We start from the raw sequence: 21534 nt of genomic DNA on the forward strand, positions 1-21534 counted from the left end.
TGGAGCAAAATCTTTGGTAAAAGTTTCATTAACTTGAAATATTTACGTGAATATACTGACACAAGTGATAAAGTTCCATTTAGCAAGCTGTTCAAAACCAGACATGGCTTCAGTCGCAGTATGAGAGCAATAAAGTGATAAATTGCGTGGTTCAAAAACATCATTTTAAGGTTTGATGTTTCTCACTTTCACATGCCACTGTTAGCGCAGAGTAATAATGGCTAGCAATGGCGTCTACGCCATTAAGACAACCTCACCATGGTTGTTCAGTGTGATTAGATTTCTCAGAATATCTATTTAAAAATAGCTGACATTTCATGTATCACTTGTGTCAGTTAATTCACATTAATGGCTTTTTATAGAGAGATTTGAGTCATATATCTCATCCGTCTTTTTCATGCTGTCACTCATGATTCCACGGCCCACTCACGCCCCCATGGCACATCAAGGCGCTTGTAAGGAGTCATCCGCAAATTATTATTGTCAAATTTCAAGCAGTTTACTGTGGTGGTTTGTAAGATATAAAGCGCCACCTACTGGTTGCCAAGTTTCGTTCCGTGTCACCTGTAGCGCACCCTGTAGACGTAATGTCACGCAACTTGATGGGCGTCTACACAATATTTTACAGATTGTGTATGCCAAATTTCATGAAGTTAGCTATTGCAGTTTTAGAGATATTGAAATGCTGCTTTCAAATTTCAACTCTTTTTTCCAAGTTAATAAAACAATTGACCTGGATTTGGCTCCATACCTATTCATTAAAGTGTTTAAATCCTCCAAAATCCTGAAAGCTAATATATATATTTTCAAATTTTGCCAAGACAATTAAACATATTATTTATTTTATAACGTATTTCACTACGGTATGTTCACAAAAAGATCCTTGTCTGTAAATTGAGACAAATCACACAACTGAGTCTGACCTGATTGTCTTTGTTTACAGACAATGAATTCTCCTGTTGTAAAACGTTTTTGGAAGTAATAAGGTTTCATAATAATAAGCTGTTGTCATGACTTTTATCCAATTCTTATATATTACTTTTGTAAACTTTATTCATTTATCTAATATTGAACACTGTCCATACGTGGCTGTTTTGGAACATTTCATCCAGCATCAACAGGTAAACCATGTTTTTTCTGTGCTGCTGACAAAATAAAAGTAAACAAGCCTTACATCCACATCCGTTTTTGCTCCAGTACCAGGGCATTTCTGATCTGAAATGCTATAATGTGTTTACTAAACCCCATCAGCCGCAAACAGCACAGATGAAAGCTGGCAGTGATGTTTGTTCAGTTCATCCAGTGATTAATCTCGACAGGCCTCTGTGTACTTCAGCTTGTACTGGACCATATTCCACCACTTCTCCATCCACTGTTATTATCCCTTTGGGGGAATATGGCTCCAGCCTGAGTGCCCGCACCTTAGTGTGCACCAGATGTTGGCAGTTAGTTGCCAGATGCGCCCCCTTCTCCATAGCTAGAAACAACCTCAGTAGCGCGGTGCGTGATATTCCCGCTCTAACGTAGAACAGATGAATGACACCGTCGTCCAAGGTGGCATCCGGTGCTGCCAGGAGGTCCTCTGCCAGGTGGGATTGGTACATGGCCAGCATAAGGACAAAGTCTTCCTCCTGCACCACCACCCAGTTGCTAGGCAGCGGCTGATCCAGAGGCAGCAGCAGAGAATCAGGTGGGCCAGGAAGGCCTTTGGTAGCGCTTCTGGAAGGTGTGTTCTCCGCCCTCCTCACTTTAAGGGAGTTGTTGGAGTGGCAGGAGTTGTGGAAGGTGTTGTGGCGGGAAGAGTCTCCAGACGGTCGGCACAAGAGAGAGGCCGGCGTCTGGGAGGATGCCTGATTGTTGCTGTGCACTCTCATGTTATTTCTCAAACCTTCCTCATTATTGCATTCCTTGCTGGCGGGCAGGTAAGCCAGCCTGCCCTTGTAGACGCGGAGAGAAGCCAGCCTCACCAACGTGCCGACGGTGAACCTGGCGGCTCCAACGTGGCGGTATTTCTCACTCTCTATGTCTACGTCTGCTACAAAGCCCCAGGCCAGAGAGAGGAAGGAGAAGAGACGAGGACTGGAGGAGAGATGGATGGACACCAGATCCATACGGGACACCAGACCTTTACAGAGCAGGAAACCACAGCTGACCAGGAGCTCCTCGCTGGACACAGGAGAGGCTCTGGAGGAAGAAGGACAGCGATTAAATGCTTCCTGCTCTCTAAGTACCTGCTCTCAGTTGCTACTAATATTACAGTTAAAACAACCAATAATTACAATGAATTAATCTATTAGTAAAGTGGCACCTGTTACAGAATGTTAATTATTATTTTAAAGGCAAATTATACAAGTTTCACTTTTTTACTTGTGATTATTTGCTTCTGTTTTTGCCCTGTATTGTTCTAAATGGTACTCCTTTTGACTTTTGATCTAAAGGTCGGACAAAAACACAAATTTAAAGACGTCTCCTCCAGTGTTAGTAAATTGTGATGGATCTTGTAGTCATGATTAGAAATCAATTAAACAAGAAAACGCTGCAAATAAATGAACTACGAGAAGTAAGCAACTAAGAAAAAATGTGAATATGACACAGTTATGAAGCAAATGGTTAGTGAAATAACAGAAATGAATGAAAACTTATCGTAAGCCTAACTTAAATTATCTGTTGATAATTTAAAATTTGATACCCAGTCACATTATCAAAACCATGGAAAAAGAAAGACAGATACAAAAATAAAGAGTCCCCAAGACCACAGGTTAATTTATTCTGCTCCTCCTGGTCAGCTGAGGCTTTATTTTTACATAAAACAACGGCTCCTGTAGAGCAACTTTCATCTTGTGGTCCATTTAATGTTTCCAATTAAATGCACTTGAACGTGACTTTGAGGCAGCAGCAGCTCGACTCAGATTAAAAGGTGGGAAGAGATGCACCAGGTCCAGAGTGGATACTAATATTATATATTTACATTATATTTAGTTAATAAAAAGCAGAAAAGCAGAAACTGCAAGTGGTCCTCAACGAAATAAAACAAGAAGGTGAACTTCTTGAGGTGGACGCCACTCTGGGGAGTGAACTAAAAGAGGAGTGTTACATACAATACAGGAGTAACTGTGACCTTGTTGTGCAACCTGAAAGCACAAAGGGGAAAGATGAGGTGGAGGGTGGAGCCCCACAGAGCTACGATGGGTGTGGAGTGAGGGCTGGGGGTGTAGGCGGCAGAATGAGCCTAAGGGCCTTCAGACGTGACAGGCCGGTCCAGTCAGAGAACAAAGACAAGCCCATCTGGGAGAACGGAGACTGAGGTGGAAGGTCATGACAACACACACAAACCCAGATTTGCCTGCTGTTACCACCCACAGCCAATTACAGTGATGACTGGACGTCTCAGTGGAGTTCAGATATCTCCATATTCATCATCCTGAATTTATTCACCAGTCCAGCTTTCCAGATAGTCTGATTCACATTCCCTCAGCTCTGTTGCTTTCTAATCTGGTAAAAAGGTCAAGAAAGCATCTGGTTTAATCTCACATCTGTTCACAAATGAATCTGTTTCAGTGAACTCAGGCATTAGAGGTAACTAAGTACATTTACTCTCCTTTCATTGTGACCAGTGACCAACAGTTGTGGTCCTTCAAGCAAAATGTTAACATAGAATGACAATACTAACAGACTGATGTTTAGCTAGCACAAGGTTTACCATGTTCATAATCCAAATTCTGTATGTTAGCATGCTAACATTTACTAATAAGACGTGGGAGCCCCAAAAACAGAGGCTATAGGCCTCAGTGTAGTGGCTCAGGTTTGATTCCTTTGCTGCATATCTTCCTATCTTTCTGTCTCTCCACACATACATCTAGACAATAAAGACAAACAAGGCTAAAACATGATAAGCTTATAAAGTACATTGTTTCAAAACGGCAACCTCCAAGGGTGGAAAGGGAATCCAAAGTACAAATGCCATGTTCCTCAAATTGGCCACTTGGGATGACTACATGAGCAAGTAAATCCCCATAGACGTCAGTGTTCAAAAGACCAATGTTACAAGTTTACTGGTACAGAAAATGTTTTTGTATGGTCTCTGAAGATAATGTCTCCATTCATGACAGCTGTTAGGGGGCAGAATTTTTATATAACACCTAACTGAATAATACTGAGGCTTGAAGTTTTGCGTAAATAATCTATTTATGTTCAAGGGGCTACGTGGCCTCAGCTCCACTTACGCAACACCTCTTAGCCCATTTTTGGATTAGCAGGAGGTTATGTGGCATCGGGCTCTGACAAGATGCCGACATCCCGAACGACTAAACTGAACTTCAAAACTGATCTTCAGGAAATCTGTGTGTTAAGAGCGAATCTTCCATCGTTATGTACAATTAATACTGCCTCAATTGTGCTAGCTTGTGAAATTGTGCCTATCTGGGGTTCCATATCACATATTTCCCATTATTTTCTGCTGAAGAAAATATTCAATTTAATTAAATTCTAAAGGATAATTTTATGCAGCACACCTTTTCGTCCTTTACTATTAATGTTTTCATAATTCCCAATAATCAGGACCTTTACTTCTAACAGAGTATTTCTATATTTCTGTACTGGTACTTTTATTAGGAGAGTATCTGAAAACGTATGTGTTTTAACTAAGCTTTTATCGTAGCTTCTGTAATCTACCAGGGGTTTGAGACTCTCACTCACATCAAAGTGTCACAGCTGTCTGTGGGCTTCCCATCTCGCACATGATGTTATATGGCTCCTTCTCATTCTGTTTGTGCACAGGAACCCATTAAACCCTCAGCCTGTGAACCTGTACACTGTTCAGTGCGTTGCATAATACCAGATACGTTCTAGCTGTCACTCGTTTGATCCACGTAGCCTCGATGAACTCGACATTCAGCTGGGAATAATACCAAATACAATCTGGTCAGGGCCACCGCAGGGCAGCCTGCGGCCACCAGAGAGAGAGAGATTTTCTGGATGCCCCGGGAGTGTGAGAGGAGAGTAAACAATACAGAGTCTGGTCCCTTCCTCTCATTGTTGCTGCCGCTCTCACTGGAAGACCATTGTTTGAGGAGAAGCTGATTGGCAGATGCAGTCGAGGTGATGAATGAATGAATGTGGCTCTTTGGTAATGACGAGAGGTGTTTTATTTGAATTTTAATAAGCTTTTTCAAGACAGGAGCAGCACAAAGGCTCATATAAAGGCAATTATACGCCAACCAAAACAACAACAACTGCACAGAGATGCAAAATGACAGATAAAAAATAAATAACGGAGGGCAGAATAAAGCCGACCTACAAACACAAAAGCAGCTTTAAAAAGTGCCTCAAAGCTCTTCATGGGTTTGAAATTTTCCCATGTAGTTCAGAGTTTAGAGTAGATAGGGCAGAATATCTGAAATAACAACAAGCAGTAACAGTGCTCACACTATTAATATATTAGGAAGCACATTTAAACACCACTAAGTTAAAATTCTAATTGTTTCGCTTGCAGGTTCATTTTCAGAAATCAGTAAGATTTTTTAATAAATTTTTCCAGAAAAATGTCTAATGTTCTTTGGTTCCTGCAGTTTTTCATGGCCGTACCTGGCAATAAAATTTAACATTTAATTTCTGACACAACTTTGAAATTTGAAACTGCCTTACTGAAGATGTGTCCTTGTCCAGACTGTGAAAGCCATTTCTTCTAACATTCAGCCCAGATGATTCATAAATTAATCAAGAAAATAATCGCCAGATTAATAAATAATGAAAACAGTTGTTGGCGCAGCCCTATTTGCACCACATACTGAGGACAAACAAAGGGTGAAATGTGTTTCATAACACACACTAAGCTTTATTCCCTCATCATATTAGCTTGAGTAACAGCAAATGGGTAATGACACAGTGATGATTTTACATACTCATGACCCAAATGAGTGTCCTATTTTATGCCCATGCTAATGATGAGGAAAGTTGGAGCCCTAACAGACTACACCAAGATACTTAAAGCTTATCATTAACTAAAGAGAACCGGGAACCACTGACCTACAATACCAAGTCAATGAGTTGACGTATCGTTATTATTGCAGGGTTTATTGTAAACGACTCAGTTACTACACCGAAAGGCAAAACAAAGAATTGACGTAACATTGGAACAGTCAGAATTTTCTAGTTCCCATTGTGCAACTTCAACTTGCATGTCGCCACAGGTTAGTTTTTGTATGTAGACATGTTACTGCTAATACAGTCTCATGACTGCCGTTATTAACTGGTATTTCAAACAATTACCTGGCTCGTGACTAAAGCTCACGGTATTCTACCAGAGCTGCACGGCGAAGGTTTACGTCTTGGTTTTTCTGACTTGTTCAGCTGGAATGCAGTTAGTTCGGGAGTGACAACAGTTCAACGGTTCGACATGATCACAGACCACAGATCTAAGGAATCTGTGTCAAGACTGTTGCCAAAAATGAATTTGCATAAACAAAAAAATACTATCAGATGATATATTGTTGTTAGATTTTTAGCCCGTTAAGACTGAATTCAACATATCAGTGTATATCCCTTTAAGACCAGAGGAATGATTTTAATGTTTCATAAAAACCCAAGTTTGTAGGAGGTTGTTTTCAAACTTTGGTTTTAGAATAATTTTCTATAAGGTGCCTTAGGTCTTAAGGAGTTTAAACCAATATCAACTATGTAGTGTACAGTAGTTACAGTTGGAGTGTTTAAATTTTTATTCTGTGGAACAAAAACTACTGTCCATCACTTTTTGAACAATCACTATCGACTAAAATGCTGCTATGTGATGGGTAGTCGGTGAGTAAACTAGAGAATGACTTCACTTCTTTGCTCATTTCTTCCTGTCCTTTAACGTCTCCTTCCTGCTCTTTCTTCTGGATGAATGAACTCCAAACAATCCATCAAATGAGCAAATCATTAATAATTCATTCAGATAAGAGGAGTGCAATTTACTATGAAAAGCGCCAGAAAGCCAGGATAATGTGTGTCTGAGGCTCACTGTACCTATCTAGCGACACTACAAAGAACTTATTCATTTTAGTATCTGGAGCCGTCCACAACATTTTACACAGCAGCAGCAGTATTATATGACAGATCAGACAGTGAGCACCATCAGTGCCACAGGCTCCATTGAACCAGACTCAAGGGGATCGTAGCCTGTATATATACTGTATACAGTCCATGTCTGCAAAGCTTGATTCAGTTAAAATGGACAGATCTCCTTTTGATGCATTTGATATAGTTTCAAGAGCTGTTCATAAAGAAAAGCTAACACTGTAGATAGGCTTATATGTGTGAACCACATCTTTGACCACTGTTCGGCTGGAACTACTGTACCTATTGCATAATCCTGAATCAGACTTATCTGCACTCACTATGTACATACTGTGTGGACACAAATTAATCTTGCAGCACTGCTCCTGAAACGATGGGCCCCCAGTTTATGGTATGCCACCTAACTCGTTTGTCTGGTTTCAGTGTAGCTCTACACTGGGGTTTTGTCATAAAAGAAAAATAATATTACCCTGCGACGACAGCTTCAAGGCTTCTATTGTCCTTGTCTACGGTAACTAATGCGCATTTTCACCACTGATAAAATATTTTCTGAGTAAGTCATAAATCCATTGGCCTATAAAATGTCAGAAAATAGTAAAAGGTGGTCTTTATTTCCTGCAGGCAAATGTTACATCTAAAATTTTAACCAACCTATAAATCAAAACCAAAGATTCTTAGATTTACAGTGATGCAGGGCAAACAGAAGCTTCAACTTAGAGGAATTGGAGGCAGCAAATGTTTGTCTGGACCAAAATTGGAAAATATTAAAATGATAAAACGGAAAGATAAAACTTAATCTGGCCAACAAACAGAATACATTAAGAGTTGCGCTACACAGACACATCTCTACAGTGCTGTTGACTGATAGTTTTATTCATGTTTCTGCTCATGGCTCACCCAGAATAGTGATGTACTGAAGCAGCCAAGGCATTGCCTGATCCACCAGGAAGGATGCCAAGCGGTGTCTGGATTGCCTCCTCCCAGTCTGATCTCTCCAGCAGACCATTTATTACCTGACACGCACAGGAAACACAGCTTTGATTAATTGTGCAGATAGAAATGCACGGTAACCAGTTTTTAGCTGAGTCAGACTGCAGAATGACTGTCATAGAGCTGCGTATCTAATCTCTAAACCTGTTAGCCCAGGAAGCCCAGGAGTCTTTGTCATGTTTATTTAATTTGAACGAGATATTTACTGATTTAAATCACAGTTTGGAGTTCCTGCACTGCTGTTTATCCTACGATATCCTGTCATCCAAAAATATAGTGCACATGCATCTTTCTTCACCTCATAGAGAAGTCCATCTCCCGACATGATGACTAAAGCGTCCCACTGCGATAGGTCGGCTTCTCTCATCATGTCTCGGGCGTGGTTCTGCCGCTCTGGAAAACACAAAGAAATATGTAATGGGCATTTTTGTGCTGTAAGATGAGTGATCAACATGATGCAAATACAGAGAGTAGATTCTTTATCCTCCTTACTTTTAATTTTCTTTCCTTTATCGATTCTGTTCACAAATTAAAGTAAAACTGTTGGGGAGAAACTTCATACATAGTCTTAAAGGAAGTGTCTCCCAACGTTGCTAATTAGATCGGGACAACTAAATTACCCAGGAGCACTTTGTCAAATGAATCTGAGGCTGCATAATCTGAAGAAGTGGGACCGTGCTGACAGGGCCAGATGCAGGCTACAGTCACTGCTGGCTACCTGTATCACTCTCAGAAAGCACAGAGACCTTTAAAATAGGACATTTTCCCCCCATTCCTTTAAAGAACTTTGTATTCTTGTACTACACGAGAAAACGTAGATGGTCTGTAATTAGCACAGCTTCAGTCCATTTATTTTAATTACTTGCTAGAAACCTACAGAGTCTTCTGGTCAGTGGACAGCAAGTCAGCTCAATATGCAAAAATCTGTCTACAGTTCAGTATATATCAGGTTCATTTATTTAGATCTGAACAGAACCTTTTTGTCAAGAAACAATTATTGATATGTCAGAAGTATATAACTAAATAAAGGCTCTGTTGTAGTCAGTTACCGTTAGTTCTTTGCCAAACTCATCTGCATGTCTGGGTAATTACTAATTAAGGATAAACACATGTGGATATTGTTGTGTGGAACTTTCAGAAAAACTCAGGATTATCTTCAGTGAAAGGAGAAGTCATCACTGCTGATTGATGGACATATGATTTATGTCATAGACACTCACCTGAAAGAAAAGCAACAGGTACACTATCTAAAACAAATACAGTCTAATATAACAGTCCTGCACTAAATCCTCCTTCGTGGCTGTTATAATGTTCAGTTTATATTTAAACAGAGTGAGAAAGGTGGTAATTTAACTGGATGATCATTGCGGAGGATGTAGTTTGTGACGTTATTAAACTGGACTGAATTGTGTGTTTCTGAAATTAGGCTGTGAAAATAATAGAAACATGTGTCGGTAGAACACAATACAATTTAATAGTACTACAAACCACAGGCTCCAAAATACAGTATATATCCGAATCCGAGTCGACTTCCTGCTTAGTGTCATGACACAGCAGTAAAATTGACTAGAATAGAATAGAATGTCTTTGTTGTCATTTGCACAGTTGAGAAGGCAACAAATCAGCAATCAGTGTAGGACAGAATGCTGGCGACCACAGACTGATAAAAAAAAACCCAGGAGCTTCTTGCAGAGGTTAAAGGATCTTAGCCTCCTCAGAAAGTACATCCTGCTCTGGGCCTTCTTGTACAGCTGCCCCGTGTTGCTCGTCCAGTCCAGCTTGTTGTCTATCCACAGCCCAAGATATTTATAGGTCTTCACGACCTCCACCTCCTCCGCTCCTAACAGAACTGATCTAGGGCTGGGTCTGTCCCTCCCAAAGTCAATGACCAGTTCCTTGGTCTTTGAGGCGTTGAGCTGCAGATTGTTCATGTGGCACCAGACAACAAAATTCCTCTCTAGGCTCCTGTACTCCTCCTCTTTGTCGTCTGTGATACACACCATGATGGCCGTGTCATCTGCGAACCTCTGGATGTGACATATTTCAGAGGTGTGTGTGTGTGTAAGTATCATGGTAGTTTTACGTGCCAGTGGTTTTGGTATGTCTGTGTCTGTGCGTGTTGTTGTTTTCTCTCTTGTGTACTTCCAAGTGCTGCCCCTTCCTCCTACTAGAGTAGGTTATTGAGTTCGCCTGATAACACTTGCTCATCGAAGGAAGAAAGCAGAAAAGCTAGAAGGCCAAGTCAGCAGCAGTGGGTTAATCAGGTGTAGTCAGGCTGTGTGACTGTTTACGTCTTTCTTTGTACAGGAGGGTGTTTGATTACTCTCTTCAACAGGAGGGAGGGTATCCTCTTTTGTGTTTCGTGGTGCCCTAGGGTTGAAAAAAAGGCTAAAAACGTTGGATTGTTGGAAGAATGGTTATTCAGTTATTTTAGGTTTAAATGGACATTTAATTGTAAATAACAGTCACTATCGGTTTGAATCTGTTTCCCCGGTCCCTTTCCACAAGGTCAAATTTTAAATTCTTAAAACCTAGCCTACAGGAGAACACAATGATGCGTCAGCTGTGTATGTAAAATAATGTGTTAAATTCTTTCTTTTCCCAGACTTTACAGATTCACAGGCTGCACGGACCTGAAAATCAGTGGTTCCGTTGTGTCTGTACAACCTAACTTTGTTGTCTTGCCCTTAAACGCTGATATTGTCTTCACACACACACACGCACACACACACGCACACACACACCCACACACACTCCTCTAGAGAGAGATCTGATTTCCCCTGCCTCCCCTTTCCTAAAATCTGCAGAATAAAGGAATCAATTCCTCCTTATCAGTCCAGTCACATCACATTTCCTTATCTATGCAGAGGCTGAACAATAAAAAGGACTGAAGGGCCCCAATCAACAACAAAGCTGCAGAACAGTGACACTGTAGAGTGGTGAGAGGAGAACTGAGAGAGCAGCTTTAGTATGCAGCTCAGGACAGAGATAATTCACACTGTGCTTATAATGATTTTTAAGGTTGTCGTAGAGGAGAGGAGGTAGTTCAGTTTTGTCTGGGCTGTGACTAACTCCTTACAGTCATGCAGATCTCTGCTACGTTATTAGCATCTGGTCACGGACCGCAGGGGCCATGGCAAGTGTTCAGGTTGTCTGAAGAAGAATTCAAATAATTCAAAGGCCCCAAGACCTAAATAAACAGATAAATAACAGGACAGCAGATGTTTTTGCAGATACTTCTCAATATCTTTAGCTTGTGATATTGTACCAGTATGTGTCTGCATACACTAGCATTCACTGCACAAGAAGCATTGCTCACAGAGTACCTTTCTGTGTACCTGGAGGATTAAAAAGTAGAACATCTAGGAGGCATATCAGGGTCAAATCCTCTCAGACTCAACTACAATGTACAATGTAAAAAACAGCACTCACATTTTGCAAATTCTGCAATTAACAATATCGCTATTGTTTTTCTTTAAAACAAGTTGCAGCAGACTTGTTGCTGCACCTGCTGCCATCATTGTAAATGTTCTTACGGTCCAGTGTTCCCTATTGCATCCACTTTACCTTTGGCATCATAGAAAAACAAATATGGTCACATGTTCCCAATACTGACATCGACTAGGCACTGCGCGTCAGTTCTTGTGACATCCCTTACAGCACGTTTGCTTCAACGATAGATGTTGTTGTTCTTCTTGAGAACATTCTCTCACTGAGTCACATCACAGTTTCCACATTTCAGGTGTTTCCATCATGATATTTTATGTAGGGTAACAGGATGATCTGTCCTCTTCCTGACCTTGTTTCAGCCCACCTTGATAAGTCTCCACCTTGCTGTCACACACATCCTGACTGCAGCTCTTTTTTTTATAAAGCAGCAGTCTAATGGCTGCAGCACTCATCCACCAACATGACAGCAGGCGATGACAGTTAAACAGCAATGCTTTCTGAGTGCGTGTGTGTGTGTGTGCCTGTTGATAAATCAGGAAACACTATAAACGCTGCCAAAGCTTACTCAGCTACCAGGAGGTGCTTGAGGGTGCAGTCACACAAACGCACAGTTGTACATGCACGCAGATACATACACACTCACTCATTACCTTAGAAATTACCGTGCTGGAAAGTATTACATCGGTGGGTGGGACTGTAACGCTAATATATTAATGACTTGTGCAACGTTTTTGTGTTTTCAGCACCAGTACATAAAAATCTCCACTTGTAGTTGAGTCTCTCGTGACGCTGGCATATCTGAGAATGACTTGTATGAACATATGGCATAACAGGTTGCATTTGAATATCTGCATAAGAAACATGATGGCTACTAACAAAACAATCTGTGATGCCTCTTTAGCCAGCGGAGGGTGCTTGCCAGTCAACCTTATTCACAAAATGCGTACATCTTCCTAAAATCCATGCCACTCTGTAGCAAATATAAAAAGTTACCAAGTTCTTTCCGCTGAAGTTAAATGTTTTTCCCAGAGTTTTCAAAGATCCAGGGAGATGTGAATGGGTTGGGCCGAATGCTGCGCAGTGCTGACAGATGCTTCCTGCTCAGATGCTGCCCTCAGCTAACCACGATCACCTAACAAGACTTAAACATGGGCACTCATTTGATGTGTCTCTGGAAAAAGTATTTAAACTAAGTGATGACCAAGATATTGTTGAACTTACTTATCAACTATATATATATAGCGAGAGAAAGAGAGAGAGTGAGGATATGGTTTGTGGTGCTGTTAAACTAAATTAGAATACATTTATTTTTACTAATGAACCTAATGAACTGGCAAGTTAGTGTATGTTCATGAATGATGAGAATCTTTTAAAATATTTAGTCCAAGTAACTGTTACCTACATTTATATATTCATGTTGATGTTTGCAAAGTAACCATGTCAAGTGTATTTCCAAGTATTTCCTCCATAATCACTGGTGTCTCTGTTAGCTGAGACTTTTCTTTCATTGCTGAAAACAGCACAGCAGTGACATTAATCCGTGTGTGGATGCTGCAAGGGGCTGGGCCTTTTGTGAGTCTCTAAAATAACAGATGAGTAATAAATTAATGTGTGCGCTTTCAGTGAGAAACAGAGACTTCGAAACTGTTGCATTTTATTGGCTGGTGTGAACACATGCACTTAAAGCTAGGGATCCAGGCATTTTAAAATGACTGGATCAGATCGGCATCAGGCTTCAGTCAAGCCAGACCTATTGTAGTTATTTGTTTTAGGTCTGGGACTCAATTTTCAAGGCCAGTACTCAATTTTAAATGATTGGTATCAGATTGGAGGGCAAAAAAACTTAATCAACTTGTGACTAAATTACCCAGGATGCATGTTAGTACCAAGTCTGAATAAGTTCTTTAAACCCTCTTTGCCCCAGGCTTTTATTATCATGACACATATATAAACTAATCTTCATGTGTAAATTGGTGGCATGCCCCTTAAGGCATCGCTGACCTGCCAATTTTGAGTCTGAGTGTGCTCTTATGTCCTAGGATTTCTGCCATTTCGGATCAGTGTCTCTCTGTCCACACCAGTGGTCAAATTGTCTGTATTGTGAAGCATTATTGCAGGGCTCCAGAAGGATTTCCTGGATTGTGTTTTAATAGAAGGCTTTGGTGTATTTCTAAGAGGCTTCCTTTCATAATTGTTGGGGTGATGCCTCGATCTCTGTCCTGTCACTGCTCTTCTAGTGTTCATATAGTGACTTTCCTAACATCCTCATAGGGCCGTGACAGAGAATAAAGCTCACGCCATGACATGTTTCTAAGAGAGCATCTAGACTGCTGTTGTAAAGGACTTTACTCCAGAAGACTGAAGAAAAATAAAAAACAGAAGGAGCAGCACAGCAAGGTTGTCTTAGGGCATATCCATCTGTTACGGTAAATATTTATAATCGGTATTGAGAATATGAGTCCAAGCAGAAGTGGAGTACTTTCTGCCAGACATCTTAGGATGCTTGGGCAGGGAGGGAGACTGCCTGGGAGGAATCAGTGCGCCATCTTTACTCACTAACACAACAGAAAAAACACACCCACAACGCAACACACTGTCTCTATCTTCAACCAACCCCCTCTCCACCAGAATCAGTGCAGTCATCCTTCAACTATCCTCTACCTCTGGCAGAGCCCACAGCTGCCACACAGCCCAGGATTCAATAATGAGTCCATCCACTTTTGTTAACATCCACATACAAGAGAGTTCCAACCATGCGCCTCGTACGTATGCCAGCGACACACAAGCTGCACATGCTGTTAGAAAGTGTTATTGCTAAATACATTGATAAACTTATATTTTACTGGTGATGCGCTGATCAAACTGGGTCGTTACAAACTAGAAAATGGTCTCTTATCTAAAACAAAGTATTATGCACTGGGGAGGGTGGGTTCCTTACATATGTAAAGAGTTCACTCAGACTTGAGAACTACAATCTGATAATACTCACATAGGATTGATGCTACTTTCAATTGCATTTTCTAATCCAGTTTGTTGATGAGAATTGTGTATAAAATGTGCAGACTTTATGGTGCACAGAGCATGACGAAAATGTGAGCAGCATTTGTGACATAGGTTGAAAGCCAGTCCACAGCTTGTGTCTGGGCCAAAAAGTTGCTCTTGAAAACACCTCAAGAACTAAAGCAAATGGCCAGTTAGCACAGACGTTCTGCCCCTGCATGAAAAGAAGTGTATTCTAAGAAACAGAAAAGATACTCTTAGCTGGGAGAAAATTACAAACTGTCAAACATTTATTCATTTCCTGTGACTGCTTGTCCTCTGGAGGGTCGCGGGGGGTTGGAGCCTATCCCAGCTGTCACACCTACAATGGCGCCAAGTCTCAAAAAAAAATATTTTGAGTATTTGGTGTAAAATGAGAAAAGTCTTCTGTGTGCCCTTAGGCCTTTGTTGTTAAGTTTGCTTTTCTTCTTGAACAGCCAATCAGAGTAATCTTTCTTACGGGAATGCCAAGTGTGCAGACACACCGTAACAAAACTAGGGAAACAAATGCTCGCCCCTGAGCAGGCTGACCATCGGCTTGGTGTGGCACAAGTCTTATGTCCAAACCTGTAGCACGCATGGTATAAATGCTGAGAATCGACTGTCTGTAATGGAGAAGACATCTTGTACAAGTAAGTCAATCATATACTGTATGTTTGTTTATTAGTTCCACTTCTTTTTGAAAAGTGGAAAAAATATATATATAAGCTCGTCCATTTTAAAACAGACCGTTAATACTATCACTAAGCACTTGACAGTCCGTGAAAGTGCAGCTGGCCCGGCTTGGTCATTTTGTAACTTGTAGTGTAAACACAGGTAGCTGAAACTTTGTAATGGAAAAATCATATCAGAACCAAATTCATTATTAAATCAGTATTTTGTACATCTAAACAGAGTCCACAAAATAGTCGAAAAAGCCCACTACTGAAGACAGGTCTTTTAAAACCTACAAAATCAAGATGCACAGTAGGCTGTGTTATCTACTTCATTTACAGGTACTGACAGAGGACTTCCTTGTTGTTTACGACCAGCAGAGCTGAGGTCAGGTTTATTAATCCATTCCCATGGCTGCTCACCTAAATGCTTCCTAATTAATGACCCCTGAGGGCATATCTCTGGACAACCCCTAGGGAGAACTTTAATATGCCTCTACTGAGGCCGTTCATTGCCATTTGGGAGAGAAGAAGATTTATTTCAAAGGTCAACCATCCAAAGAGATTGTCTGTCATTGTTGTGTCCAAATTTCTCTTTCAGTGGTCATGCTGTTACACAGATGTAGATTAGAGGATTAATCTATTCTTTTATATTCTCCAGGATTAACTTGTCAAAAAGTACATCTATGAAATGATAAAACATGTATTTCTGCAGAGTACCAGTAAGAGGATTTCTGGTTTCTTTCTTCCCAACTGTGATTTGCTCTGTCTGCCCTCTTTTTTTTCCCCGGTGCATCTCCCACTGAGAGGAAAGGCGTATTTTTTTGTCTGTTAACTGACACTGCACTGAACTTATGAACACAGACTGAGGGTGAAACAGACAGTGACACAGAAAGGGTAACCTTCACAGAATAATTTAAAATGATCTTGGGCTGTATGAGGTGGGTGAGTTTTTCTAATACTGCACTGGATAATCATTACCACACAGTGTGGATTATAGACGCATCAAGCCTTGGAAGATTATATCAAACGATATTATGGCAAACAGGATTTCGTTAGATTGTGTGTGTTTATCGTGGACGCGTCTTCATCCATATGTGCGCACACATTTTTATTACATAACAGCACTGCATGCATATAGGTCAGAGGCAGTTGATCAGCATAATGAGGGTGGCAGCATGAAAACAAGCAGAGGATTTCAACTAGAGGAGGGGGCCTGGGCTGCGGAGAGAGAACGAGAGAGAGAGAGGGAGAGGAAAGCAGGGACATGATGGGAGGTGTTGTTGTTATTGTGGCCTTTGCTGAGCTGTGTGTTTGATAGTGTGATCATCTAGTGTCATTCACTGCAGTGCTAGTGGGAGATACATTTGTGAGCGCTGTTTTGTGTGTGGCTGTATTTAAGAGAAGATGATAATGACTTTACAGGTACAATGGATCTATGAGGTGGGTGGAGATCTCTTGATGTGTGTGAGGTTATACATCTATTAATTTTGTTTATCAACCCAAGCAACTCAATCAACTAAACCAGGAGAGCAAACAGCCCAACTGTTTCTTTTGATTTGATTTATTTTATTATGGCCTATTTTCTATTTTCTAAGCTTGTTCATGTATCGACTCAAAGGAAGTTAATTAAGGGCTGTTCATTTGCTAAATGCCAGTAAAACAGATGAATTAGCGGTCGAGTGTGCATGTGAGCAGACTTAGGTACAGAAATACCAAACTGACATCAAACTGAAGAATCTACTTGACATACGGTCAGCAAAACGTCTTCCAGAAACCCTACAAGACCAGTTGCTCTTGTTTCAGCTGTTTTTTTTTTTTACGTGGATGACTGAGAACCTTCAAAGACAAATGACATCAAAGAACTACCAGCAACGAAGACCCACTTGTGATGTGTCTGTGTGGTGTGTCTGGACCATAAAGTTGAGGAAAGACAGGAAATAATTTTTTGGAAAAAAAAAAACAAGAAGATCTACAGTTCTGCTTGGTTGCTGATCTCGATCTACTAATAGCTGTCCGCTACTAATGTCATAGAGAGCTGGCCTGTCCTGAATCATGCTGATCCATCATTCTACGGGTCACTGATGCACACCAGTAGGTTGACACCAGAAAGCAGGGTGTGTTGGGGTGTCCCGACTCTAAATCTTTAATACACGTTTGTTCATATTTGTTCACTCCACACAAATACCTCACAGCTTCCAGATTCAGAAAGAAATGACATATTTTTTGCACATGCTGTTGTGTTTTAATCAATAATGAACAATAGAAGAACTGTCCCCAATTCTTAAAAACTTGATAGCAATTGTGCACCATGTCTACTATTCCATTCCCAGATTGGCCCCTCCATACCGTATGGTCAATGTCCAAGCAAACTCAACAGGAACGTTGGCAGCAGATGGATGGGCACACTACATCTGTGTATCCACGTTTTGGTATATAAAACGTTAGCTTGTAGAGACATATTCAAAGCGCACATGTTGCTTGTGCTCACATACTTCCCAGGAGATTACTTCCCATAACACAAGCTCATTAGCCTAAATCACACACACACAGGGCCGCCTCCCCAAAAGGCTAAAAGACCCATCTATTAACACTACACATCCCTGTGCCTTGCAACTTACCCGTGATCACCAGAGTGTGTATAACACCAGCCTCGTTGAGCATTCGTTGGATGTGGTTGTTGTACAGAGTGAGCGCCTGTCCCTTCCCACTCTGTGGATTCACCAGCAGCATCATCCGGCACGGACGAGACAACCGGCTCATCAACACCCCTGCAAAGGAGAGAAGAGGAAAAATGTGACAACCGTATGATCAGCTAAATAACAACCTCACTGCTGCTTCCTAAACATTGGCCGGGGTCTTGATTTACATCACGTGCAGAACAAATAGAAGAACAGAAGATAAATGTTATGTTCACACAGAAGTGATCAGTTTTATTGACTGCACTTTTGAAGGATGTCAGTGTGTCAACTGTACGTGGAGGATATGGTACGTCTGACATTAAGTAAGGTAAGAAAGACCACCTAGGGTATGAGCACACATTACAGAGAGAACTGCATGTGACTTACGTATTGTTGCGTTAGATTGTTTGGTATAATCTCACTAAAGGATGGAATCCATAAAATATTTTCAGATTTGTTAAAAATTGAGTCAGTGACAGAATATGTTGGGCACGTGGTACTACAGTTAGAGAGCACAAAGTCTATCTTGAAGTAGAGGTAGTGAAATACTCTCTTGAAACAAGAGGCTAAGCAGAAGAGGCGCACAGCTGTTCCCCTACAGAGGAGCAGGAAGGACACCTGGGAATCAATGTACTGCGATATTTGGAGATGAACACACAAACTGGACCCTTATCTTGCCTAACCAGCCCTGGAGGAGCTTGTATTGAATAACTGTGCAGAAAGATGCTTAATATTTGCTTAATTTCACTGCAGTATAGTACAAGACTGCCTGGACCCTAGGGTAACAGATGTTATTATCGTAAAATTCTTTCTGCAATGGAAACTCATAAGGAGGAATTTAGTTCTCCATATGCTGCACATTATATTAATAATTTTAATGAATTATTAGCTTCTATTTGATTGCTTTAAAACTGCTGCTCCTTCAACCACGCAAATGCAATTTCAGGTAATTCAATATTTTTAAAAAGCCTATGATAAAGTGCCGTTATGTTCAAAACTGACAGGAGATTTATGGATATAGCTAGAAACAAAGGTCGGTGGTTACACACCATCCAAAGCACACACACAGACACACACTAAATTAATCTTACTACACACTTCGCGGGGATGCAGAAGCAGCAGCCCCTTTGCTAAATTTGCAGAGTTGATGCAAATTGGTGTTCGAGATAACTTGGGGATTAGACAGATTCAGGGGATTACACAGATCTTACAAATACAGATCCTAAATCTTTTTAAAACACTGAAGATGTTGGTTTCACTGAGGCACCAAGTGGGACTAAGAGAGAGTCGAACAGCTACGATAATGCTTGCATGTTCTCCCTGTGTCTGCGTGGGTTCTCTCCGGGTACTCCGGCTTCCTCCCACTGTCCAAAGACATGCTGGTTAGGTTCACTGGTGATTCTAAATTGATCATAGGTGTGAATGTGAGTGTGAATGGTTGTCTGTTTCTCTGCGTTAGCCCTGTGATAGACTGGAGACCTGTCCAGGGTGTACCCCACCTCACATCCGATGACAGCTGGGATAGGCTCCAGCCCCCCGACGACCCTTCACAGGACAAGCGGTTACAGAAGATGAGTGAATGAATGAATCTGAGATGAGGCTGGAAAACTACATTTACTCTCAAAGGCTGTGGGATAACTTTAGAAATAGGGACACAAAAGAGTCCTCTCTGTTGTAAGAACAGCCTCATCACTAAACCAACAATTTCAGCCTGACAGGCCAAAACCCTGCGTGATATTGCTCATGATGAGTGATCTGAGCTGTATTGGAATCCAAACGGGTCTGGCAGGTGATAAATGAGTAACGATGGGCGGGAACAACTGCAGTGCAGCTACTCTGATGACGAGTACTTCTGTTTCAATATCACCAGGTCTCATTTTAATGGATTCTGCAGTCATACTACAGGAATGCAGTGACACAGGTGAGAAGAATGTTCCCACGTTAATGTCTTCTGTCACTTGAGTTTGACCTAAGGCAACCTCTCAAGTGCTCCAGGCTTTTTGTTGTGTGGCTGCTATCGCCTTACAAAACAAATGCATTTGAAAACAGCAGTCGTGCAATAACTCAATAAGGCTATGATGTTTGTTGATACTTTCTAGCTACTGGCGTTTGTGGTGATGTTCAGTTGTACTGCAACATACTCCGGTGTGCACTGGAGATATTTTCCCATGTGTCCGTCAGCATCGACACTAATTGTAACCCTTTTTTTGAGTTGGCTATTAAAAGTTAAGTGACAAAAGTAAACAGTAAACTGATCAGCATGTTTCAGGACAGGATAGCTCTCTATGACAGTTTGTAGCTCTTCCTAGCCTACCAGCTAATAGTAGCTCTTCCGATTGCAGAACATTGATCAGGCATAACATTATGACCACCTGCGTAGGTCTCCCTTGTGCCTCCAAAACAGTTGACTCACCAGATAATGGACATGGGCCTTCTGAGGGTGTCCTGTGGTGTCTGGTAACAGAATGTTGATAGTGGGGGCCTTTGGGTCCTATGGGTTGAAGGGAGGGGCCTCTGTGGATCATCCCACAGATACTTGATCAGTTTATGCCTAATCGGTGTATGTGCTAGCTGGCCATTAGCTGTAGTCTTTATAGTGTTTTCAATTGCAACTTTAGTAAAGACTCACAGTCTGCCTTTGTCAACAGTAATTTTTTGATGTCAGTCTGGGTTGTTCTATCCTCATTTATATAAAGGCGCTGGATCTCATTAGATACCAGGTTGTAAAGTATGTAACCAAGTCAAATTATGACATGATGACTTTGTGTATTGTCTGGAGATGTAATTATTTCATAATTTATGTATAAAATTTTATGTATAATATAAGGCTGCACACGAATGCCTGTAGCAACGTTCATTACAGTTGATGCAATAGTTGTTGAGATATTTCAGTCGAGACCAAAGTAGTGGACCGCCCAACGACAGACTTCATTAATATTATATTAAGTATAAAATTTTTATATATCGTATTTGAAAGTGAATTAATAATTGTATGTGCAATATAGAATTGAATTACTGTTTGCAATAAGTGTAAGTAGCAAGGGCGTGTTTATGGCTGCTTTATAATTAGAACTATTATAGAACAACTTCACATTTCCTTGTATCATTTAGACAGAATCATCTTAAAATCATAACGACTGGACTCCTGAGGGAAAGCCACAGAAGTGCCCTCATGAATCAGCTGGCCTGAGAGCTGGCACTGAATGCCCCGACCTTGCTCTGTGTGTGTGTGTGTCTATCCCAACACCCACACAACAGTCTTTGCTGGCTAAATCCAATCCAGTGCCACTTCCTGTGTGCCACCCCTCCCCGTCTCAAAACATTCCAGAGGGCACTATCCATCTACTTGTCTCTGTCCGTCCATGCTCCAGGTTTCCTCCTCTGTCATTAGCCCTGAGGCAGCAGCGTCATGGCATCGAGCCAAAGCATGACACACAGTGCATCTCATAAAGGATTGTAAGGACTGTGGAGAAAATAAATTTTTCAACCCAACTCATACTTTTTCAGAGAAAAAAATGTAATTATTTTGATGGATTGATGGTTTAGGACAGCATATTATGGGTCTGGTTTGTTTGTTTGGTTGGGTGGGTGGGTGTAGTCCTGATTTTCAACTGATGCTCTACTTTATCAAAAATTATATCAAACTATGAGACCAGAACTCAGACAGT

At 41.0% G+C, this 21534-nt stretch overlaps 1 protein-coding gene across 1 annotated transcript in view; it reads right to left on the reverse strand.

The window, feature by feature from the left end:
- LOC311508806 (sphingosine kinase 1-like) overlaps positions 1 to 21534 on the reverse strand; it is a gene marked incomplete at its 5' end in the record, with an annotated part of 33086 nt that continues 11552 nt past the window's right edge. Inside the window, 4 exons of the mRNA XM_084573781.1 lie at positions 1 to 2184; positions 7951 to 8066; positions 8342 to 8436; positions 17807 to 17956. Of these exons, the coding sequence (XP_084429907.1) occupies positions 1296 to 2184; positions 7951 to 8066; positions 8342 to 8436; positions 17807 to 17956 (1250 nt within the window). The 3' untranslated portion in view covers positions 1 to 1295. The remainder of the gene's footprint in view (positions 2185 to 7950; positions 8067 to 8341; positions 8437 to 17806; positions 17957 to 21534) is intronic.

Source organism: Chelon labrosus, assembly GCF_963514085.1.
Source record: "Chelon labrosus genome assembly, chromosome: 2".
NCBI lineage: Eukaryota > Metazoa > Chordata > Actinopteri > Mugiliformes > Mugilidae > Chelon > Chelon labrosus.